The sequence below is a fragment of the Carcharodon carcharias genome, chromosome 33 (assembly GCF_017639515.1).
Source record: "Carcharodon carcharias isolate sCarCar2 chromosome 33, sCarCar2.pri, whole genome shotgun sequence".
Taxonomy (NCBI): domain Eukaryota; kingdom Metazoa; phylum Chordata; class Chondrichthyes; order Lamniformes; family Lamnidae; genus Carcharodon; species Carcharodon carcharias.
Window position 1 is genome coordinate 9,579,432 of NC_054499.1, and position 26,546 is coordinate 9,605,977.

Here is a 26,546-nt window from a genome sequence, read left to right on the forward strand (position 1 = left end):
TGAACCAGGGTTGATGGTAATGGTAGAGTGGGGGATAGGCCAGGCCATGAGGTTACACATTGTGTTCGAATACAATTCTGCTGCTGCTGATGGCCCACAGCGCCTCATGGATGCCGAGTCTTGAGTTGCCAGATCTGTTGAAAATCTATCCCATTTAGCACAGCGGTAGTGTCACACAACACGTTGGAGGCTATCCTCAATGTGAATCTGGGACTTTGTCTCCACATGGACTGTGTGGTCATCGTTCCTACCAATACCGTCATGGACAGATGCATCTGCAACAGGTAGACTGGTGAGGACAAGGTCAAGGAGGTATTTCCCTCTTGTTGGTTCCCTCACCTCCTGCCAGTAGACCCAGTCTAGCAGCTTTGTCCTTTAGGACTGGACCAGCTTGGTCTGTGGTAGTGCTATCGAGCCACACTTGGTGATGGGCATTGAACTCCCCCAACCAGAGAACCCTCAGTGCTTCCTCCAAGTTCAACATAGAGGAAGCACTGATTCATCAGCTGAGGGAGGGTGGTACGTGGTAATCAGCAGGGGGTTTCCTTGCCCATGTTTGACCTGATGCCATGAGACATCATGGAGACCGGAGTCGATGTTGAGGACTGCCAGGGGAACTCCCTCCCGACTGTATACCACTGTGTCCCCACCTCTGCTGGGTCTGTCCTGTCTGGATCATTGGTCCTTTCATGTGGAATACAAACCCAATTAACCAACTGCTCTGCTATTGAATTTGCAACAGCCATGCCACTTACTTCACTGGAATTTCCTCCCTCAGTCCTCCAAGTGGCAGTATAATGCCTGAGAAGATTCAGGAAGCAAGCATTTGCTGTTTTTATTTCACTCCATATGACATAGGAGCTGATGTAGGAAAGTCCCTCACTGGTGATTATGTTAAAACAAAGTGCCAAATTCATTGGGAGCAGAGTTAGACGCGCTGCTCCTCAGGAGACAAAGCTTTAACTCCTCTGATGCAAAAATGTACAGCTTGAGCTTTGGAAAAGTGAACCAGGCGGACACCCCAGGTCTGTTGGCACTGGTTGCCTTGGCGATACTGCTGCCCGGGTCAGGTGAGTGATTTTAATTCTCCTGCCGTTTGATCGAATATGTTTGGGGGTTTTTTTTTGTGTCTCTGGGTATTTCTGATTCACAGCCTCAGTGGGGTGTGCTCCTTCCAACTCTCCACCTTCACCGGTCTCACCATGCGGGCAGTGCCCAAAAAGGGGGCCTCTGAGTTCACCCTGCGAGGTCTCTGGGTCCGGAGAGCAGGGTCGGATGGAGCGAGGGGGTGGGTGGGTGGGGAGCTAGAGAGATGGACTTCATTTCTGTAGAGCCTTTCTCAAGCACGGGACCGTCACCAAACACTGCCAACCCCCGCACCCCCCTAACCACCCCGTACCCCCATAACCACCACCCGCACCCCCCCCACCCACCCCCCCACTGCCGACAGACTGCATTACAGCCAAAGCTTGCGGATGCCAGTGAAGCACCTTCTTTTTTTCCAACCGCGATTACTTCTGTGGTGACAGGAAACGCGGCAGCCAATTTGCGCACAGTGCGATCCCACAAACAGCACAGCGGCAATGAGTGGGTCCGTGTGTCAGAAGTGCGTTGGGGTCAGGAAAGTGAAAGGAGGTCCGGGTGGGGGATGAGTGCTGGCACTGGAGGACATACGAAAGCTCGGAAGGCAGAATAGCAGAAGTAGCCATTCGCCACCGCCACCCCCCCCCACCCCCCCCCCCCCCAACCCCTCGAGCCAGCTCCATCATTCAATAAGACCCTGTGGCTGATCTGAGCGTGGTCTCAACCCCACCTTCCTGCCTGTCACGCCGCCCCACTGTTCTAACCCTTGACTCCCTTGTCGATCAAAAATCTGTCTAACTCAAGCCTCGAATATATTCAGTGACCCCTGTGCCTTTGCTGCTCTCTGGGGAAGAGAATTCCAAATACTAACGGCCCCCTGAGAGAAGAAATTCCCCCCTCATCTCCGTCTTAAACAGGAGACCCCTTATTCTGAAACTGTGACCCCTGGTTCTAGATTCCTGATCAACTTTTAACTCATAAGACAAGCCCTTCAACCAGAAGGCAACCTGTTGAGGACTGAGGCTGCCTCCGATTCAAATATAACTCTCCTAACTAAGGAAACTAAACCAAATCTGCACATAATACTGCAAGTGTCACCAATGCCCTCCGCAGTTTGTAGCAAAACACCTCTACTTTTATTCTCCATTCCCTTTGCAATAAAGGCGAACATTCCATTTACCTTCCGAATGCTCTACCTGTGTGCTAACTTCTGGTGACTCATGTACTCAGTCGATCCCTCTGCACCGCAGCATTCTGCAATTTTATTTCAATAGCATCCTGCTCTTTTATCCTTCCTGCCAATTGGACAGTCTCCTATGGTCCCACATTGTACTCCACCTGCCACGTTTTTGCCCATCTCTTCACCTGTCCATAAATATCCCTTTGCAGACTCTTTGTATCCTCTTCACAGCTTGCTTTTCCACCTATCATTGTATCGTCTGCAATAAATTGGCTGCAATGCAGCCTGTCAGCAGGGGAACGGTGGGGGGGGGGGGTGGTGGTGGGGGTCAGTAGAAGTGGGATAAAGTGGTGGATTCCTGCTCCTCGTTTAGGTCAATCTTAGTTACAGGCATTTCTCTGGCTTCAAGTTAAAATGTTGCCTCAGAACAGACCAATGTTGGAGAGTGGGGGGTCTCTTAGCATATCAAAAGGTCTCCTCCAGGCATAGGTAAACAACGTTCTGTTCACTAAATTGCTCCCTGGGGTGAGAGGGTTGTCCTATGACGAGACACTGAGTAAATTGGGCCTATATTCTCTGAGGTTAGAATAATGAGAGGTTACACTGTGCAAGATTCTGAAGGAGCTCGACAAGGTGAACCCTGAAAAGTTGTTTTCCCTTGGCCGGGGAACCTAGAACTCCGGAGGCACAGTCTCAGGATAGGGGGCCGGTCATTGAGGGCGCAGACCAGGAGAAATTTTCTCACTCAAAGGCTTGTGACCGTTGGAATTCTTTACCCCTGAGGGTTGTGGATAATTAACCTTGAAGAATGAGTGGTGAGCATGTGGAATTCATTACCACAGAAAGCAGTTGAAACTAAACCATCGTATGTTTTCAAGAAGGAGTTAGATATAGCTCTTGGGGTGAAAGGGATCAAAGGTTATGGGGAGAAAGCGGGAGCAGGCTGTTGAGTTGGATGATCAGCCATGATCATAATGAATGGTGGAGCAAGCTCGAAGGGCTGAATGGCCTACTCCTGCTCCTAGTTTCTATGTTTCTATGAAACATATAAGATTCTGAGGGGGTTTAACAGGGTGGATGCTGAGAGGGTGTTTCCCCTCCTGGGGGAATCTAGAACTAGGGGGCACAGTGCCAAAATCAAGGGTTCTTCATTTCAGTTAGAGATGGGGAAGGATTTCTTCTCTCAGAGTTGTTTGTGCTTGGAACTCACCAAGGCTCCTTAGGCAGCACCTTCCAAACCCACGACTGCTACCACCTAGAAGGACAAGGGCAGCAGACACATGGGGAACACCACCACCTGGAAGTTCCCCTCCAAGCCCACTCACCATCCTGACTTGCAAATATATCGGCCGTTCCTTCACTGTCGCTGGGTGAAAATCCTGGAACTCCCTCCCTAACAGCACGGTGGGTGTACCTACACCACAAGGTCTGCAGCGGCTCAAGAAGGCAGCTCACCACCACCTTCTCAAGGGGCAATTTGGGGATGGGCAATAAATGCTGGCCCAGCCAGCGACACCCACATCCCCGTGAATGAACGAAACAAATCCTGTACTCCACAAAGTCTGAGTCTTTGAATATATTCAGGGTTGGGTTGGACCGATTCTTGGGCCACAGTTGGGGGGGTGGGGGGGGGGGTCAAGGCTTACATGGGGCAGTCGGGAAAGTGGAGTTGAGGCCAGTCCAGACCAGGCTGCCCTTCCCGCTCGCCACTATGGCACCTTAGGCGTCAGTGCAGTGCCTGAAAAACCCTGCGCAAACGAGATGGGGTGCCATGCGAATGCAATGCCCTTCCATGTTGCCCATTCGTCCTTGTTTCCGTTTCCTTTCTCCATTTTCCTCTGCTCTCTGGCACTCATTCTCTTCCTCAGAGCAATTCACCTTCCCACCCCCCCCCAACACCTCCCCACCCCACCCCACCACCTCAACCCTTAGCCCGACAGCTACAGCCTACAGTCACCGCAAACGAGGAAACACGAGAGTGGAGGCCGGCAGTGAGCTGCCTTCTTGAACCGCCACAGTCTGTGTGGTGTAGGTACACCCACGGTGCCAATTCTGCCACGGTTTGGTACAATGGAGTGTTTGGCTCGGCCAGTTCAGAGTCAGGCACGTCGCTGTGGGCCTGGAGTCACGTGTAGGCCAGACCGGGTAAGGGCGGCAGACTTCCCTTCCCTGATGGACATTGGCGAGCCAGATGGGTTTTTACAACAATCTGGTAGTTTTGTGACAATTATTAACGAAAATAGCGTTTATTCCAGATCATTAATTCATCGAATTTAAGTTCCTTTTGGCTGCTTTGGTGGGATTCGGACTCAAGTCTCTGGATTATCCATCCAGTAAGATTGCCACCATCTCCATTTAGAATGGAGCACCAATTCACGATTGGCCGTTTTCAATGATCACACAAAGCTATTGAGGTAACGGGTGGATATTGGAGGGCGGAGTCAGCATAAGACCCCTCCCCCCATCACCTCAACCAAATTTCGGACCTTGCGTTCCAGAAAGGTTCCAGCCACACTGAGTCCATTTCCTCCTTACCTTCTCCACTAAAATAAGCGCAGCGTTTATATTTGCTCAGGGCAGGGTTATCAGACTAATCAAATACGATGCATGTTTCTGTGTGGGCAGCTTCAGTGCCTTGTACACCATGTAGAGAGCGGTAAAAGGGAACCTTTCAGATTCAAGAGCCCAACGCAAAAGGTTGTTCACTAAATTGGTTCCTGGGACTCTCGTCTCTGAGTCCAAACATTGTGAGTTCAAGTCCCACTCTGGAGGCTTCTTAAAAAATTCATTCATGGGATGTGGGCTTTGCTAGCCGGGCCCAGCATTTATTGCCCTTGAGAAGGTGGTGGTGAGCTGCCTTCTTGAGCTGCTGCAGTCCATGTGGTGTAGGTACACCCACAGTGCTGTTAGGGAGCGGGTTCCAGGGTTTTGACCCAGCGACAGTGAAGGAACGGCCGATATATTTCCAAGTCAGGATGGTGAGTGGCTTGGAGGGGGACTTCCAGGTGGTGGTGTCCCCATGTGCCAGCTGCCCTTGTCCTTCTAGGTGGTAGTGGTCATGGGTTTGGAAGGTGCTGTCTAAGGAACCTTGGTGAATTCCTGCAGTGCATCTTGTAGATGGTACACACACTGCTGCTACTGTGTGTCGGTAGTGGAGGGAGTGAATGTTTGTGGATGTGGTGCCCATCAAGCGGGGCTGCTTTGTCCTGGATGGTGTTGAGCTTCTTGAGTGTTGTGGGAGCTGCACTCATCCAGGCAAGTGGAGAGTATTCCATCACACTCCTGAATTGTGCCTTGTAGATGGTGGACAGGCTTTGGGGAGTCAGGAGATGAATCACTGGTGTGTACGGTTACGTTTTTATAATGATATAAAAGTACCAATGGCTCATAATGGATTGGCTAAACACATTGAGAGCTCACTAGGCACAATAGAACGTTTTTTAAAAAAAAATCATTGGATGTGGGCATTGCTGGCTAGGCAAGTGTTTGGTGCTCATCCCAAATTGCCCTTGTTCAGAGGACATTTAAGAGTCACGCACATTGCTGTGGGTCTGGAGTCACATGTAGGCCAAGACCTGGTAAGGGCAGCAGATTCCCTTCCCTAAAGGACATGAGTGAACTAGGTAGGTTTTTATAACAATTGACCATAGTTTCATGGTCATTGTCAGACTATTAATTCCAGATTTTTATTGAACGCAAATTCCACCATCTGCTCTGGCAGGTTTCAATCCTGGGTCCCCCAGAGCATTACACTGGGTCTCTGGATCACTCATCTCGTCGACAATACGACTACACCATTGCCTCCCCCTGATGGAGACAAGTAGAAAACTTGAAGATACCAGCAGCAGGGCTACATGTGCTGTGGTCTGCTCGTAGGCCAAAGTGAAACAAAGTGGATCACATGACGCACTTCCCTTCTACTGATGTCAAGCTGCTTTCCCTTAAAGGCATATTACAACATGTACTCAAGGGGAGATTGGTTAGGGCCTTGTGCCCTGGACCTTCGATCCTGAGTCTTGTGGAAGCAGGGGTGGGGGCGGGGGGGTGTCAGGAGCTGAATTACTCACTGCAGAATTCCCAGCCTCCGACCTGCTCTTGGAGCCATGGTGTTGACATAGCTCACCCAGTTCAGTTTCAGGCCAAAAGGAATGGAAGTCACTCAGTGGTCAGGGACACACCCTAGCAACGTTTCAAATGGTGTTGGCAGGGTAAATAATTGATTAAATGAGGGTCCACAGATTTCCCTCTGGGTTTTCCGATACCCCAGTTCTTGCCTGATGATCTTGCTCTAGTGTTAACTGGTGTTAACTGACATTAACTGGTGTGACGATACCAGGGAGTTGGCAGATGGTGTTCCTTGTTGAGTGATGTTCACCAAATTGGTTTTGTTACCCTCACAGCTTTGGGGGCTAAGCCCGAGACTGGAAATGGTTGCTGCCCAGGTTACATGAAAAAGGAGATGAATGCAAAATTCTTCAACCGGTTCCAAAGGAGTTATCAAGACGTCACAGTCTGTGGCAGCCAGCAAGCAGCAGTCATGTGAGTGTGTCTGAGATCAATTCCATTGTTGTATCTTTTTCAACATGTGCAAAACCGGTCACTCACTTAAAACCCCACTACCATCCGCATTGAGTGCCGGTGTGGACAGCTTGAATGGCACAGGGTTAGATACAGAGTAAAGCTCCCTCTACACTGTCCCCATCAAACACTCCCAGGACAGGTACAGCACGGGGTTAGATACAGAGTAAAGCTCCCTCTACACTGTCCCCATCAAACACTCCCAGGACAGGTACAGCATGGGGTTAGATACAGAGTAAATCTCCCCCTACACCATCCCCATCAAACACTCCCAGGACAGGTACAGCACGGGGTTAGATACAGAGTAAAGCTCTCTCTACACTGTTCCCATCAAACACTCCCAGGACAGGTACAGCACAGGGTTAGATACAGAGTAAATCTCCTTCTACACAGTCCCCATCAAACACTCCCAGGACAGGTACAGCACGGGGTTAGATACAGAGTAAATCTCCCTCTACACTGTCCCCATCAAACACTCCCAGGACAGGTTCAGCACGGGGTTAGATACAGAGTAAATCTCCCTCTACACTGTCCCCATCAAACACTCCCAGGACAGGTACAGCACGGGGTTAGATACAGAGTAAAGCTCCCTCTACACTGTCCCCATCAAACACTCCCAGGACAGGTACAGCACGGGGTTAGATACAGAGTAAATCTCACTCTACACTGTCCCCATCAAACACTCCCAGGACAGGTACAGCACGGGGTTAGATACAGAGTAAATCTCCCTCTACACAGTCCCCATCAAACACTCCCAGGACAGGTACAGCACGGGGTTAGATACAGAGTAAATCTCACTCTACACTGTCCCCATCAAACACTCCCAGGACAGGTACAGCACGGGGTTAGATACAGAGTAAACCTCCCTCTACACTGTCCCCATCAAACACTGCTGTCTGTTAACCTACATCTGAACCAATCAAAAGCTACTTTTTGAATCATCTTCCCTTGGTGCTGCCCTCCAGTGGTTTGCCCTCTGCCCTGAGTTCAGTCCCTCTGGTGGGTGATGTTGCTGATTGGATGGGCACTGGGGGCTGAATCTGCACTAACTGTGATCTGTACTGTGTGTATTACAGTTACACTAACCCCGGAAATTGGTTTCCTTCACAGGTTTAAACTAAAAGACGGAACTTCCATGTGTGTGGACCCACGGAGGGACTGGGTGAAGCTGCTGATGAAACGGATCGATAAAGGTTTCTATCCAACTCAATCCTTCGATGGTCCTCGAGCAGCAGAGAAAGCCTATGTTTCTTTTTGCAATTTGAAGCCCTTTAAAGTGCCATTTCGGTTGGTTTTGTTCCATCATTTGAATTGAGTAAGATGGGGAGTGTGCAGCGGAGATCAGAAATAGGGGCAGGAGGAGGCCATTCAGCCCCTCAAGCCTGGTCTGCCATTCAATAAGATCTTGGCTGATCTGATTGTGGCCTTAACTCCACCCTCCACCCTGTCGAGCCCCGCTCAGAATCTTGGATGTCTCAGTGAGGTCACCTCTTGTTCTTCGAAACTCCAATGAGTACAGGCCCAACCTGCTCAACCTTTCCTCATGAGACAAACCCCCTTCATCCCAGGAATCAGCCGAGCGACCCTTCTCCGAACTGTTTCCAAGTGTGTTGCTAAGGAGACCAAGGCGGTACACTCTAAGTGGGGTCTTACAAATGGGCTATACAGTTGTAGCAAGACTTCCCTACATTTATACTCCATCCTGCTTTGCGATAAAGGGAGCCTTCCTTGTTAGTTTACTGTACACATATCCCAGATCTCTCTGTTCGCGCAGTTTGACCCCTCCATCTCTATGTCTCACAGGGATGCTCTCTACGTAAAGTAACCCCTATCCGTGGTGCCTCAGTGGGTAGCACTCTCTCCCCGCAGAGTTAAAAAGTCAGGCGTTCAAGCCCCATTTCAGTGACTTGAGCTGACGCTCCCAGTGCAGTGCTGAGGGGGTGCCGCACTGCCCGAGGTGCCTTCTGAAGATGAGGGGCATTAAACTGAGGCTCCGCGGCGAGTGTAAAAAAATTCCATGTTGCTTTCTTTGAAGGGTGGAGGTGGGGTAGGCAGGCAAGGCAGGGAGTGGGGGGGGCGGGGTAGTTTGGCCTGATGTCCCGGGGCCAATGGTTATCCCCCACCCAACATTACAAATAACAGATGGCGCGCTTGTTATCCCGCTGTTGCTTGTGGGATCTTGCTGTGTGCCAATTGGCTGCTGTGTTTCCCAGAGTGCAACAGTGACAACATTGCGAAAGTGGTTTGTTTGCCGTAAAGGACTTTGGGAAGCCCTGAGGTCGCTTTAGGCGATAAGAAATTTTCTTTCCTTTCAGATACTGAGTTGAGTAAGTGCTGGGCACAGGGTTGGGGAGGGATGTACTGGCACACCGGTCTAACGTATTTTCTCAAACAGCCACAAGGAGCCAACGTAAACCAGCGGTCAAAAACCAGCCCCAGAGACAAACCGGCGCCAGCGGCACAAGGGCAACCAAACCACCAACATCTGGCAGCCCCACTTCCAGACCAGCGACCAGCACAGGCCAGGAAGTGAGCAGCAACCCTGCAGACTCAACAGAGGGTAAGGGTCAGAGGGACGGCTCGGTAAGGGTCCAGATGCAGGCAAGTGCTCAATATCGGCCGTGCCCTGCCGGGCGGTGCCTGTCACTGCAGTTACTGCACTGCAGATGAAACATCTGCCCCCAAAAGTTGTGTGTTGTTGGTGATCGGATGGGGCGGTGATTGTGGTGGAGGGATGGGTGTCTCTCAGAGAGCCAATCGACCAGAAACAGGGGATGGAACAGGAGAATGGATCATCGAACAGTTACAGCACAATAGGAGGCCATTCAGCCAGTCCTGTTGGTGCTGGCTCACCGAGACACCAATTCAGCTGGTCCAACTCTCTCACCTTCTCCCTGAAGCCCGGCAAATTTTTTTTACCGTCGGATAATTATCCAATTGCCTTTTGAAAGCCTCTGTTAAATGTACCTCCACCACGCTCTCAGGCAGTTCATTCCAGATCCTAACCACTCGCTGCGTGAGAAAGTTTCTCCCCAAGTCGCTGTTGTTTCTTTTGCCAATCACCTCCAATCTGTGTCCCTCTGGTTCTCGATCTTTCTCCCAATAGGAATTGGTTCTCCCGCTAGACTCTGTCCAGACCCCCTCATGAACACCCCCTTCAAGTCCCCTCTCGACCTTCTCTTGTCTGAGGAGACCAGCCCCAGTCTCTCCAATCTACCCACGGAACTGAAGTTCCTCACCCCTGGAACCGTTCTCGTGAATCTTTTCTGCACCCTCTCGAAAATTTTCACATCCTTCCTAAAGTGCAGTGCCCAGAACTGGACACAATACTTCAGTTGAGGCTGAACCAGTGTTTTATAAAGGTTCGGCAGATGGGCCGAATGTTCCTCTCGCTAAGGTTCTTTCTCGTCACCTGGACCCCCATTGACCTCTCTCTCCCTTACCCCCAAAACAGGCCACAGTGAAACCTCAGCACATCCTCAGCAGGGAGAAGGATCCAGCGCTCTAACTTCCGAGAACCAAATCGGCACTCGCCCAGCAATGCCTGTGGGCGATGCCAACACATCGAGCTCAACGAGGGCGCTGGGAACTCTCCCATTCACCCCAACGACAGCTGTAATCCAGGAAACAACATGGAGAACCACAACATCAATAGAACCACGGGGTAAGGAGCATAGATTCAGCAGCTGAACCGGTTGGGCTTAACTCTGAATGAGGGCTCCGTGTGGTGTAGGCACATCCACAGCGCTGTTAGGGAGGGAGCGCCAGGATTTCGACCCAGCGACAGTGATGGAGCAGCCAATGTACTTGCAAGTCAGGATGGTGAGTGACTTGGTGGAGAACTTGCAGGTGGTGGTGTCCCCCATCTCTCTCTGCTGCCCTTGTCCTTCTAGATGGTAGTGGTCGTGGGTTTGGAAGGGTTTCATGAAGAAGCCAACCCTCTGCCAATTCTCCGCAGGGTGAAAGCGCTGGCATTCCGGCTGCCAGGGATCAAACGTGTGCCCTGTAGATGGTGGGCAGTCTGTGGGGGAGTCGGGAGGTGAGATACTCGCCTCAGGATATCCGCCCTCCGACCTGCCCTTGTGGCAGCTTGCTGTGCACAAATGAGCTGCTGCGGTTCCTACGTTAGAGCAGTGTCTGCGCCTCCAGAACTGCTTCATGGACTGTACATACGGGTGAATTAGGAGCAGGAGGAGGCCATTCAGCCCCTCGAGGCTGCCCCACCATTCCGAAAGATCATGGCTGATCTGAATGTCACCTCAACCCTAAATTCTGCCTAACCCCCACTGTAACCTTTGACTCCCACTTTTGTCTAGCCCCTGCCTACCTCTGCCTCAAAAATATCCCATGGCATTGTCCTCACCGCTCTCTGGGAATGAGAGATCCACCAGCTCATCTTAAACCTGTAAAATTAAATATTAAATTTAATGTCTATTGAATATTAAATGAATTTAAATATTAAACATTAAAACTGATATTAACATTTAATTATAAATAATCGATTTCTACTGGTTGTGCAGGGTGCTATATAAATGGAGGTCCTGTCTGCGGGATCGGGACATACTCCGAGTTGGCCCTGCTCTCCATCTCTGCCCTCGAACACTTTTTCATCGCACTTAACGTTTCGACCTCTCTCTCTCTCTGTCTCTCTCCCCCTCCCCTCCCTCAACAACACAGGCAGCGGCCACACCTCCAGGAAGAGTCACCAGGGTGAAGGGGACGGCCTCCAAGCTTCTGAGGGGCAGACCGGCACTAACCCGCCGATACCCTGGGGTGCCAGCACGGCGAGCTCGGCGTCGAGGCCTGGAGCCGCTGGACCCGCTCAAACGGCAGCCGTGCTGAGGGAGACTCCGCCAGGCACCGTAACATCTACCGCACCACCGGGTAAGAGTTGGCCGGGCTCTGCTTGGTGAGGGCTTTGATTCCTTTGCTCGAAACTTAACCCTAATGACGCCCACTGATCATTCCTCATCGATGTGCTCACCCAGCTCCTCGCTCCCCCCAACTTCAGGATCACACAGTGCAGAAGAGGCCCTTCGGCCCATCGAGTCAGCACCGACACGTGAGAAACACCTGACCTACCTACCTAATCCCATTTACCAGCACTTGGCCCCATAGCCTTGAATGTTATGATGTGCCAAGTGCTCATCCAGGTACTTTTTAAAGGATGTGAGGCAACCTGGCTTCACCATCCTCCCAGGCAGCGCATTCCAGACCGTCACCACCCTCTGGGTAAAAAAAGTTTTTCCTCACATCCCCTCTAAACCTCCCGCCCCTCACCTTGAACTTATGTCCCCTCGTGACTGACCCTTCAACTAAGGGGAACAGCTGCTCCCTATCCACCCTGTCCATGCCCCTCATAATCTTGTACACCACAATCAGGTCGCCTCTCAGTCTTCTCTGCTCCAACGAAAACAACCCAAGTCTATCCAACCTCTCTTCATAACTTAAATGTTTCATCCCAGGCAACATCCTGGTGAATCTCCTCTGCACCCCCACCAGTGCAACCACATCCTTCCTATAATGTGGCGACCAGAGCTGCACACAGTACTCCAGCTGTGGCCTCACCAAGGTTCTATACAACTCCAACATGACCTCCCTACTTTTGTAATCTATGCCTCGATTGATAAAGGCAAGTGTCATATATACTTTTTTCACCACCCCACTAACATGCCCCTCCGCCTTCAGAGATCTACGGACACACACGCCAAAGTCCCTTTGTTCCTCAGAACTTCCTAGTGCCATGCCGTTCATGAACACTTCCTTACCCCTTCTCGAAATCTATCCCTCCGTTATTCTTAATGGGATGTGGTTGTCACAAGAGCACAGGAAATGGGAGCAGGAGTTCCACATGGCGGGTAAAACGGCTTCTGTCTGAATCCTATATTCACAGAGCAATGACGGCAGAGGTCACATGACTACGGCAAGCACGGTGCACAAGAGGCAAAGGCATTCCTTGGAACACATGCAGCCTGTTCAGCCTGCTCCGCCACTCAGTGCCACAATTCTACATTCCCCGCCATACCAGTTGACTCCCTGAGAGAGCAAGAGGCTGTCCATTCCCAGCCGCAAGTAAACTCAGCGATGGAGCACCCCCAACCCTCTGGGGTAAAGAATTCCAAAGATTCGCAAACCCTTTGAGTGAAGAAATTACCCCTCGTCTCAGTCCTAAATGATCGCCCCCCCACCCCCACCCCCCCCCACTCCCCTCCCCACCTTATCCCGGGGGAGTGTGCCTCTTATTGCCCTCCTCTCACCCGAGTGGTCATTTCAGAGGAAGCCGTTAAGAGTCAGCCCCCTTGCTTGTGGGCCTGGAGGTCACATGTAGGCCAGACCGGGTACGGATGGCAGACTTCCCTTCCCTGAAGGACCCTAGTCAACCGGATGGGTTTTTCCACATGGTTCACTGAGGCAGATCCCAGATATATTTAACTGATTCATTGTTTACATGAGTTAACTCAATTTTAACTCCCCTGTTGCCGTGGTGGGATTTGAACTCGCCCTGCGCTTGAGGACTTGTCCTTGGTGGCTTGCGTGCCCACCTGGAGTGGGATCCGAAGCTGTACCATGGCTGGTACTCCTTGGCAGGGCCCAGCTGAGAGGATTAAAGACTCTGGGTAAAAAAAAACTACCCGTCCGGGAGGCTTGAGGCCTGGGTCAAAACTAGGCCTCAAGCCTAATTTCAGGCTGCCAAAGCCTGTTGCTAGCTGCGCCTCAGAGGGTCGCACTCTCGACTTAGAGTCCGAAGACTGCGGGTTTTAAGGCCGTAACCTTGGCTGACACTCCCAGTGCAGAGCTGCAGGAGTGCTGCACTGTTGGAGGTGTTTTTTTTTGGCTAAGTGGAGGGGAAAGATACAAGGGATTGGGTGATTTTTAAAATTCATTCATGAGATATGGGCATCGCCGGCTAGGCCAGCATTTGTAATTGCCCCTTGAGAAGGTGATGGTGAGCTGCCTTCTTGAGCCGCTGCAGTCCCTGTGGTGTAGGTACACCCGCCGCGCTGTTAGGGAGGGAGTTCCAGGATTTTGACCCAGCGACAGTGAAGGAATGGCCGATATATTTCCTAGTCAGGATGGTGAGTGACTGGGAGGGGAACTAGCAGAGGGTGGTGTTCCCCATCTATCTGTTGCCCTTGATCTTCTAGACGGTAGAGGTCGCAGGTTTGGAAGGTGCTGTCGAAGGAGCCTGGGTGAGTTCCTGCAGTGTATCTTGTAGACACTGCTCTTACTGTGCGTCGGTGGTGCAGGGAGTGAATGTTTTGTCCTGGATGGTGTCGAGCTTCTTGAGTGTTGTGGGAGCTGCACTCATCCAGGCAAGTGGGGAGTATTCCATCACACTCCTGACTTGTGCCTTGTAGATGGTGGACAGGCTTTGGGGAGTCAGGAGGAGAGTCACTAGCATGTTTCTATATTGATATAAAAGCACCAACCACTCCTAAGAGATTGGGTGAACATGTTGTGGGTTCATTTATTGAGACGAGGCACACGAGAAAATTTACACTCAGGTAGAAAGCTTAATGACACCACAAGCAGCCGAGCCGAGCTCTGCTCGCAGGCCAAAGTGAAAGTGTGTCTGGACCACGCAACACACATCCCTTCGAGTGATGTCACGCTGCTGTCGCTTAAAGATGTATTACAACAAGTACTCAAGGAGAGGGACTTGTGGGTCATTATAGTTTCCTTCTGTTTTGATGACTGCTGTCTCTGAGTTGGCTGGAATTCAGTCCTGAGTCCCAGCTATTAATGATTCACCTCATCGCTGTGCCTTGAATGAAAAGAATTCAGCGGTTAACCATTACTGTGGCTGAGATACACATAACTGTGGCTCCTGTCCTGTTTGAAACTGGTTAGGGGGATGGAGATCGGTTAACTGGGTTATCGAGTGACGTGCAGAGGATTAGAAGGTGCTGGAGCACACAGGCCAGGAACAGAGCCAAGGGGGTGAAGGTGGGGGTTGGGGGGGGGGGGGGTTGGGGGGGTGGGGGGGTGGAAGGCAAGAACAGGACAGCTAGCAGGCCAAAATTGGATAATTCTTTCAAATACAGAAACAAAAATAGCTGGAAGGACTCAGCATGTCTGGCAGCATCTGCAGAGAGGGACACAGTTAACGTTTCGAGTCCGTATAACTCTTCATCAGAACTAAAGAAATATAGAAATGAGGTGAAATATAAGCTGGTTTAAGGGGGGGGTGGTGGGACAGGTAGAGCTGGGTAGAGGGCCAGTGGTAGTTGGAGGCAAAGAAGAGATTGCCAAAGATGTCATAGACAAAAGGACAAAGGGCTGGCACCGACATGATAGGCTGAATGGTCTCCTCCTGTGCTGTAGGAATCCGCGATCCTGCCAGTGTCTGTCCGATTCTCTTTCGAAAGTTGCAGTCCAATCATCTTCCACCGTCCATTCGGGCGCTCGTTCCAGATTTGACCAACTCACGGGGTCGGCCAGAGAGTCCCTCAAACATCTCCCCTCCCCCTCCCCCTCCCCTCAATCACCTCCCCTCACCCACCGCTCAAACATCTCCCCTCACCCACCCCTCAAACATCTCCTCTCCACCTCCCCTCAATCATCACCCCTCGCCCTCCCCTCAAACATCTCCCCTCCACCTCCTCTCAAACATCACCCCTCCCCCTCCCCTCAAACATCTCCCCTCCACCTCCTCTCAAACATCACCCCTCCCCTCAATCATCACCCCTCCCCCACCCCTCAAACATCTCCCCTCCCCCTCCCCTCAATCATCACCCCTCCCCCTCCCCTCAAACATCTCCCCTCCACCTCCTCTCAATCACCTCCCCTCCCCCACCGCTCAAACATCTCCCCTCACCCACCCCTCAAACATCTCCTCTCCACCTCCCCTCAATCATCACCCCTCCCCCTCCCCTCAAACATCTCCCCTCCACCTCCTCTCAAACATCACCCCTCCCCCTCCCCTCAAACATCTCCCCTCCACCTCCTCTCAAACATCTCCCCTCCCCCTCCCCTCAAACATCACCCCTCCCCTCAATCATCACCCTCCCCCACCCCTCAAACTTCTCCCCTCCCCCTCCCCTCAATCATCACCCCTCCCCCTCCCCTCAAACATCTCCCCTCCACCTCCCCTCAATCATCACCCCTCCCCCTCCCCTCAAACATCTCCCCTCCACCTCCCCTCAATCATCACCCCTCCCCCTCCCCTCAAACATCTCCCCTCCACCTCCCCTCAATCATCACCCCTCCCCCACCCCTCAAACATCTCCCCTCCCCCTCCCCTCAATCATCACCCCTCCCCCTCCCCTCAAACATCTCCCCTCCACCTCCCCTCAATCATCACCCCTCCCCCTCCCCTCAAACATCTCCCCTCCACCTCCCCTCAATCATCACCCCTCCCCCACCGCTCAAACATCTCCCCTGCACCTCCCCTCAAACATCTCCCCTCCCCCTCCCCTCAAACATCTCCCCTCCCCCTCCCCTCAAACATCACCCCTCCACCTCCCCTCAAACATCTCCCCTCCACCTCCTCTCAAACATCTCCCCTCCCCCTCCCCTCAAACATCACCCCTCCCCTCAATCATCACCCTCCCCCACCCCTCAAACATCTCCCCTCCCCCTCCCCTCAATCATCACCCCTCCCCCTCCCCTCAAACCTCTCCCCTCCCCCTCCCCTCAATCATCACCCCTCCCCCTCCCCTCAAACATCTCCCCTCCACCTCCCCTCAAACATCTCCCCTTCCCTCAATCATCACCCCTCCCCCACCCCTCAATCACCTCCCCCACCCCTCAAACATCTCCCCTCCCCCTCCCCTCAATCATCACCCCTCCCCCACCCCTCAATCACCTCCCCCACCCCTCAAACATCTCCCCTCCCCCTCCCCTCAATCACCTCCCCTCCCCCACCCCCTCAAATATCTCCTCTCCCCCTCCCCCTCCCCCTCCATTCAAACATCTCCCCTCCACCTCCTCTCAAACATCACCCCTCCCCTCAATCACCTCCCCTCCCCCCTCAAATATCTCCTCTCCCCCTCCCCCTCCCCCTCCATTCAATCATCTCCCCCCTCCCCTCAATCACCTCCCCTCCCCCCTCAAATATCTCCTCTCCCCCTCCCCCTCCCCCTCCATTCAATCATCTCCCCCCCTCCTCTCAATCATCTGCCTTCCTCCCGTCAATCATCTCCCCTCTGCTCAATCACCACCCCTCCCCTCCCCCTCCCCCTCCTCCTCCCCCTCCCCTCAATCACCTCCCCTCAATCATCTCCCCTCCCCCTCCCCTCAATCATCCTCCTCTCTCCCTCACCCCATTACCCTCCCTCCCCTCCTCCTCCCCTCCCACTCCCCTCCCGCTCCCCTCCTCCTCCCCACCCCCTCCCCTCGCCCCCTCCCCTCCTCCCTCCCTCCTCCCCCTCCCCCTCCCCTCCCCTACACTCCTCCCCTCCTCTCCCTCCTCCTCCCCTCCTCCCCTCCCGCTCCCCTCCTCCTCCCCACCCCCTCCCCTCGCCCCCTCCCCTCCTCCCTCCCTCCTCCCCCTCCCCTCCACTCCTCCCCTCCTCTCCCCTCCTCCCCTCCTCCCCTCCTCCTCCTCCTCCCCCTCCTCCCCTCCCCCTCGCCTCTTCCCCTCCTCCCCTCCCCCCCTCCCCCCGCTCCTCCCCTCCTCTCCTCCCCCTTCCCTCCTCCCCCCCACCCCACAGCTGTCACTGGGCTATGGTTGTGAAAGATCAGGTGCAGGATGAGTTGTGTTAACCCCGTGAGCGCCATTGCCCAGCACCAATTGGACTCAAGTGATGGGATTGGTCAGTTTGCTGACCCCGTGGCCTGTAATTGGCTGAGCAAACAGCCCTGCTGCCCCTTGTGAAGCCAATGGCAGCCCAGCTTTTGTTTGAGACTGTCCCACTCCAAGGGGGGCGGTGGGGTGCAGGGGGCAGGGGTTGTGGATGGTAGGGGGAGAGATAGGGCAGGTTAAAATATCACAACACGAGTGGAGTGAATGGGGATGATGTATGTGTACAGGAACCGGCAATGAGAGAGACACACACCCACACAGACACACGCACAGATGCACAGAAACACACACAGATACAGACACACACACACACACACACACAAACACACAAATACACACACACACACACACACAAATACACACACACACACACACACACAAATACACACACACAAATACACAAATACACACAAACACATAAATACACAAATACACACACACACACAGAAATACACACACACACACACAAACACAAAAATACACACAAACACACAAATACACACACAAACACAAATACACACACACAAATACACACACAAACACACAAATACACACACACAGACACACAAATACACACACACAAACACACAAGTACACACACAGACACACAAATACACACAGACACACACAAACACACACACACACAAATACAAACACACACAGACACACAAATACACACAGACACACACAAATACACACACAATACACACAAATACACACACATGCAAATACACACACACAGACACACAAATACACACAGACACACACAAACACACACACAAATACACACACACACATGCACACACACATGCACACACAGACACACACAAATACACACACACACAAATACACACACACAGACACACAAATACACGCACACAAACACACACAGACACACACAAACACACACACACAAATACACACACAAATACACACAGACACACACAAACACACACACACAAATACACACACACACATGCACACACACAGACACACACAAATACACACACACACACAAATACACACACACACACATGCACACACACACACAAATACAAACACAGACACACAAATACACACAGACACACACAAATACACACACACACAAATACACACGCACACAAATATACACACACAAATACAAACACAGACACACAAATACACACAGACACACACAAACACACACACACAAATACACACACACACACACAAATACACACACACACATGCACACACACAGACACACACAAATACACAGACACACACAAATACACACACACATGCACAAACACACACACACAAATACACACACACACAAATACACACACACACAAATACGCACACAGACACACAAATACACACAGACACACAAACACACACACACACAAATAAACACACACACACATGCACACACACAGACACATACATAGACACGCTCGCCTGATGTCACTGTGCATACTTCACTCCCGTTTGGGTCGGGTGCCCCCACCCTTGGAAGGAAACATTCTGCCCATTGATACACACACACTGAGACTCCACACCTCACTACACCACCCCACACCTCACTACACCTCTCCACACCTCACTACACCTCACTACAGCACTCCACACCTCACTACACCACTCCACACCTCACTACACCTCACTACAGCACTCCACACCTCACTACACCACTCCACACCTCACTACACCTCACTACACCACTCCACACCTCACTACACCACCCCACACCTCACTACACCACTCCATACCACTCCACACCTCACTACAGCACTCCATACCACTCCACACCTCACTACACCACCCCACACCTCACTACACCACTCCACACAACTCCACACCTCACTACACCACCCCACACCTCACTACAGCGCTCCACACCACTCCACACCTCACTACAGCACTCCACACCTCACTACAGCACTCCACACCTCACTACAGCACTCCACACCACTCCACACCTCACTACAGCACTCCACACCTCACTACACCACTCCACACCTCATTACACCACTACACACCTCACTACACCACTCCAAACCTCACTACACCTCACTACACCAATCCACACCTCACTACAGCACTCCACACCTCACTACACCACTCCACATCTCACTACACCACTCCACACCACACTACACCACTCCACACCTCACTACACCACTCCACACCTCACTACACCTCACTACACCACTCCACACCTCACTACACCTCACTACACCACTCCACACCTCACTACACCACTCCACACCTCACTACAGCACTCCATACCTCACTACACCACTCTACACCTCACTACACCTCACTACACCACTCCACACCTCACTACACCACTCCACACCTCACTACAGCACTTCATACCTCACTACACCACTCCACACCTCACTACACCACTCCATACCTCACTACACCACTCCACACCTCACTACACCACTCCACACCACTCCACACCTCACTACACCACTCCATACCTCACTACACCACTCCACACCTCACTACACCACTCCACACCACTCCACACCTCACTACACCACTCCACACCTCACTACACCACTCCATACCTCACTACACCACTCCACACCTCACTACACCACTCTACACCTCACTGCACCACTCCACCCCTCACTACACCACTCCACACCTCACTACACCACTTCAAACCTCACTACAGCACTCCACACCACTCCACACCTCACTACACCACTCCACACCTCACTACACAACTCCACACCTCACTACACCACTCCACACCTCACTCCACACCTCACTACACCACTCCACACCTTACTACACCACTCCACACCACTCCATACCTCACTACACCACTCCATACCTCACTACACCACTCCACATCTCACTACACCACTCCACACCTCACTACACCACTCCACACCTCACTACACCACTCCACACCACTCCACACCTCACTACACCACTCCACACCTCACTACACCACTCCACACCACTCCACACCTCACTGCAGCACTTCACACCTCACTACAGCACTCCACACCACTCCACACCTCACTACAGCACTCCACACATCACTACACCACTCCACACCTCACTACACCACTCCACACCACTCCATACCTCACTACACCACTCCATACCTCACTACACCACTCCACATCTCACTACACCACTCCACACCTCACTACACCACTCCACACCACTCCACACCTCACTACACCACTCCATACCTCACTACACCACTCCACACCTCACTACACCACTCCACACCTCACTACATCACCCCACACCTCACTACACCACTCCACACCTCACTACACCACTCCACACCTCACTACAGCACTCCATACCTCACTACAGCACTCCACAGCTCACTACGCCACTCCACACCTCACTGCAGCACTTCACACCTCACTACAGCACTCCACACCGCTCCACACCTCACTACACCTCACTACACCACTCCACACCACTCCACACCTCACTACAGCACTCCATACCTCACTAAACCACTCCACACATCACTACACCTCACTACACCACTCCACACCACTCCACACCTCACTACAGTACTCCATACCTCACTACACCACCCCACACCTCATTACAGCACTCCATACCTCACTACACCACTCCACACATCACTACACCACTCCACACCTCACTACACCACTCCATACCTCACTACACCACTCCACACCTCACTACACCACTCCACACCACTCCACACCTCACTACACCACTCCACACCTCACTACACCACTCCAAACCTCACTACACAACTCCACACCTCACTACAACACTCCACACCTCACTACACCACTCCATACCTCACTACACAACTCCACACCTCACTACACCACTCCACACCTCACTACACAACTCCACACCACTCCACACCTCACTACACCACTCCACACCTCACTACACCACTCCATACCTCACTACACCACTCCACACCTCACTACACCACTCCACACCATTCCACACCTCACTACACCACTCCACACCTCACTACACAACTCCACACCACTCCACACCTCACTACACCACTCCAGATCTCACTACACCACTCCACACCTCACTACACCACTCCACACCTCACTACACCACTACACTTCACTCCACTCCACACCACTCCACCCCACCCCACTCCACTCCACCCCACTCCACTCCACTCCACTCCAAATCACTCCACACGACTCGACCCGACTCGACTCGACTCGACTCCACTCCTCACTACACCACTCCCCTCCATTCCACTCCACTCCACTCCAAACCACTCCATTCCACTCCACTCCTCACTACACCACTCCACTCCATTCCACTCCACTCCACTCCACACCAGTCCACTCCACTCCTCACTACACCACTCCATTCCACTCCAAACCACTCCACACCACTCCATTCCACTCCACTCCTCACTACATCACTCCACTCCACTCCACTCCTCACTACACCACTCCACTCCACTCCACTACTCACTACACCTCTCCAAACCACTCCACTCCACTCCACACCACTCCACTCCACTCCACTCCACTCCAATTCACACCACTCCACTCCACACTGCTCCACTCCATTCCACACCTCGCCACTCCAACCTTGCCACCCCAACATCACCACTCCAACCTCGTCACTCCAACCTCACCACTCCACACCTCATCACTCCAACCTCAACACTCCAACCTCACCACCCCAACCTCACCACCCAACCTCACCACCCAACTTCACCACCCCAACCTCACCACCCAACCTCACCACTCCAACCTCACCACCCCAATCTCACCACTCCAACCTCACCACTCCAACCTCAACACTCCAACCTCACCATGTAAGCCTCAACACTCCAACCTCAACACTCCAACCTCACCACCCCAACCTCACCACCCAAACTCACCACTCCAACCTCACCACCCCAACCTCAACACTCCAACCTCACCACTCCAACCTCACCACTCCAACCTCAACACTCCAACCTCACCACCCCAACCTCACCACTCCAACCTCAACACTCCAACCTCACCACGTCAACTTCACCACTCCAATCTCACCACTCCAACCTCAACACTCCAACCTCAACACTCCAACCTCACCACTCCAACCTCAACACTCCAACCTCACCACGTCAACCTCACCACCCAACCTCACCACCCAACCTCACCACTCCAACCTCACTACTCCAATCTCACCATTCCAACCTCACCACTCCAACCTCAACACTCCAACCTCAACACTCCAACCTCAACACTCCAACCTCAACACTCCAACCTCACCACTCCAACCTCACCACTCCAACCTCAACACTCCAACCTCACCACCCAACCTCACCACTCCAACCTCACCACTCCAACCTCAACACTCCAACCTCACCACGTCAACCTCACCACCCCAATCTCACCACTCCAACCTCAACACTCCAACCTCAACACTCCAACCTCAACACTCCAACCTCACCAACCCAATCTCACCACCCAACCTCACCACCCCAACCTCACCACTCCAACCTTACCACTCCAATCTCAACACTCCAACCTCACCACCCAACCTCACCACCCCAACCTCACCACTCCAACCTCACCACTCCAACCTCACCACTCCAACCTCAACACTCCAACCTCACCACGTCAACCTCACCACCCCAATCTCACCACTCCAACCTCAACACTCCAACCTCAACACTCCAACCTCAACACTCCAACCTCAACACTCCAACCTCACCACCCCAATCTCACCACCCAACCTCACCACTCCAACCTCACCACTCCAACCTCAACACTCCAACCTCACCACCCAACCTCACCACTCCAACCTCACCACTCCAACCTCACCACTCCAACCTCACCACTCCAACCTCACCACTCCAACCTCAACACTCCAACCTCACCATGTCAACCTCACCACCCCAATCTCACCACTCCAACCTCAACACTCCAACCTCAACACTCCAACCTCACCACTTCACGCTCTCGCCCACCACATCCCCCCCCACCCCATCCCCTGCCTGTATTGGACCCACTGCCTCCACAGGTCTGACTGTCCTTGGGGAGGGATGAGAAAGAGATAAACAAGTCAGTTTGGCTGGACAAGGAGACCGGAAGCCGCAGTGTGAGGGAGCAGGGGGATATAACAGCTGGAACCAGGGTCTGCAGCAGCAGATGGTCAAACACACACACAGCCGAGAAAATCAACCAGCAAATCCTCCAGCGGCTCAAACATTTCTCCTGCTACATGGGACAACTTTACTGTAAGTGTTTAGCAGCTCTGGCAGATGGAGAGGAGACGTAAAGAGCACATGTTTCAGGGTCGATGACCCCATGCTAGAAGTTTTGAGATTTGAGATGGTTTAAGCAATAGAGAGGAGGGGAGCTGAAAGGCTGACCACCGACATGAGAGAAAAGTTTCCTCGGGTTTAACTCTGGGAGAGGCACTGTCCCTCTAACATGGCCCAACCTCAGAATGACTCCAGCATTTTCTGCTCATGTTAATAGACTCCTAGGTGTTTACAGCACAGAAGGAGTCCATCGTGTCCACACCGGTCAACAAAGATCACACTACACTAATCCCATTTTCCAGCACTTGGCCCATAGCCCTGGAGGCTATGGAGATGCAAGTGAATTTCTAAATTCTTGTAAAAGTTACGAAAGTTTCTGACTCAACTTAATCTCCTGCTGCTTTGTTCCTTGAAGTCATGGGGAGGTTAAATGAAGTGGAAACAACATCTTGAATACTATGTACAGTTCCGGTTGCCTTAATTGAGAAAAGACATAATCGCACCGGAGACTCATTCCTGGGATGAAGGGGGTTTGTCTTATGAGGAAAGGTTGAGCAGGTTGGGTTTGTACCCATTGGAGTTTAGGAGAATGAGAAGGGATCTTATTGAAATGTATAAGATTCTGTGGTGGGCCCTTGACAGGATAGATGCTGAAAGGGTGTTTCCTCTTGTGGGAGGAATCTAGAAATATAGGGGGCACAGCTTCAAGGATACGAGGTGTCCCATTTAAGACGGAGATGAGGAGGATTTTTTTCCCTCTTAAGAGGGTGATTGGTCTGTGGAATTCTCTTTCCCGGAGAGCAGTGGAGGCTGGGTCTCTGAATACGTTCAAGACTGAGGTAGGCAGTGTGTGGATTAACAAGGGAGTCAAGGGTTAATGGGGGACAGACAGGGAGCCACAACCAGATCAGCTATGATCTCATTGAACGGAGGAGCAGGCTCGAGGGGCCGAATGGCCTGCTCCTGCTCCTAAGCCCCACGTTCCTGTGCTGCAAGATGGGCCTCCGACACCTTGCACCCTGGTTGCCGATAGTGTGAAATCTTTGACTAAGCGAATCCTGGAGCTCCCTCCCTAACAGGGACCTACACCACAGGAACTGCGCCGGCTCACCACCACCTTCCCCAGGGGGGCACTTAGGGACGGGCAACAGGTGCTGGCCGAGCCAAGCGACACCCAAATCCCAGGCAAGGAATTACCGGCCCCTTTAATCACATTTTGATTTAGTGTTGGTAAGTCCCCTGTAAACTTTTGCCCTCAACTTCTTGCAGTTTCCCTTTAATGGGCTGAGTTTACTTGGTAACAAAAACAGAATTACCTGGGAAAATCTCAGCAGGTCTGGCAGCTCCGCCGATGCTGCCGGACCTGCTGAGTTTTTCCGGGTGTTTCTGTTTTTGTTTTGGATTTCCAGCATCTGCAGTTTTTTGTTTGTGTCTCTGAGTTTACTTGGGCCCCTGATTTTGCTGATTTGCTTTGATTGGCTCGACTCCAGAGAGTTAAAAGGCGACACTGAGAAGCCAGGCTGGATTTGGACCGAGCTGTGAAATGTTCTCAAGGACGTCACATTCGAGTGAGAGAGTGCTTTGTAAATGAGAGCTGTGTGTTTTTTTTTATATATATAGGCCGATTATTTCTTAAGGTTAAAATAGCAACTTTTTTTTCCAGCCTGTTAGACATCTAAACCGGAAGAGACTTCTGATTTGGCTCCTTACATCAGATGTGATTTGTGAGCTTGTTGCCTGTGCATGCTATTCTGGTTAGTGGTCATGCAGCAGAACATTAGTGGTTTGCCTGACCCTTGTCACTGTTTACATCAGTGAAACAGTTCTCAAGCAAGTTCTTCCGTCCTTTCTTAGAAACAATACTAAACCTCTTTGCAGGCAGCGCTTCCACATTCTCAAAGAATCACCGGGTGGGTTGTCGCACTGACTGAAAGAGGCCATTCAGCCTGCGGTTTCCATGCTAGCCCTCTGCGAGGGCAGCCCGCCCAGCCCCACTTGGAGCCCTGTAGATTTTCTTCATCTCCACTCCACCTTCAGGAGCCCAGGATTGTTTCTGCTTCCAACACGCTCTCAGGCAGCGCACTCCAGATCCTAACCTCTCGCTGCCTCCTGCTCTTTCCCCACTCGTCTTAAACCAGTGGCCCCCCTGGTCCTCGATGGGACCAGTTCCCCCCCCACCCCCACACCCCCCCCCACCCCCCACCACACCATAGATTAAAAACCAGTCTAGTTCACTAATGCCCTTTAGGGAAGGAAATCTGCCGGTCTGACCTGCATGTGACTCCAGACCCACAGCGACGTGGTTGACTCTTAAATGGCCAAGCCAGCCACTCAGTTCAAGGGCAATTAGGGATGGGCAACAAATGCTGGCCTGGCCAACGATGTCCACCTTCTGTGAACGAGCAGAGAGGGAATAAAATCTGGAGCTGGAGTGTTTCCTTTGGTGGTTCTATAGCTAGTCTCTCCCTGCTGCTGAAAGTGAGGGAGGGAGGGAGTGTTTGCCAAATTTGAGTAAGATGTTAACCAGTGAATGGCGATTAGCTAAGTGGGGGGTTTGGACATGAGCCCTGTGCATAGTGGGAAGCTTGGCAAACAGAGGAAGCGGAGGACCACAGGGAATTTTGGGAAGAAATCCAATGAAACCTGAGATTGTAATGGGATTAATGACCCTGGGGTATTTTTTAAAAGTATTATTCATATCGTTCATGGGA

The 26,546-nt window shown here is 52.1% G+C and overlaps 1 protein-coding gene across 2 annotated transcripts in view; it reads left to right on the forward strand.

Annotated features, from left to right (window-relative positions):
* Positions 1-876: 876 nt before the first annotated feature.
* Positions 877-26,546, forward strand: part of LOC121272196 (probable GPI-anchored adhesin-like protein PGA18) — a 29,055-nt gene continuing 3,385 nt past the window's right edge. Inside the window, exons 1-6 of one of the 2 annotated variants that reach the window (XM_041178719.1) lie at positions 882-1,070; positions 6,664-6,802; positions 7,952-8,034; positions 9,237-9,401; positions 10,296-10,505; positions 11,519-11,725. In XM_041178719.1, coding sequence (XP_041034653.1) covers positions 980-1,070; positions 6,664-6,802; positions 7,952-8,034; positions 9,237-9,401; positions 10,296-10,505; positions 11,519-11,725 — 895 coding nt within the window. In that variant the 5' untranslated portion in view covers positions 882-979. Of the gene's footprint in view, positions 1,071-6,663; positions 6,803-7,951; positions 8,035-9,236; positions 9,402-10,295; positions 10,506-11,518; positions 11,726-26,546 lie in introns of both variants that reach the window. The other variant, XM_041178720.1, reaches the window with a different exon arrangement.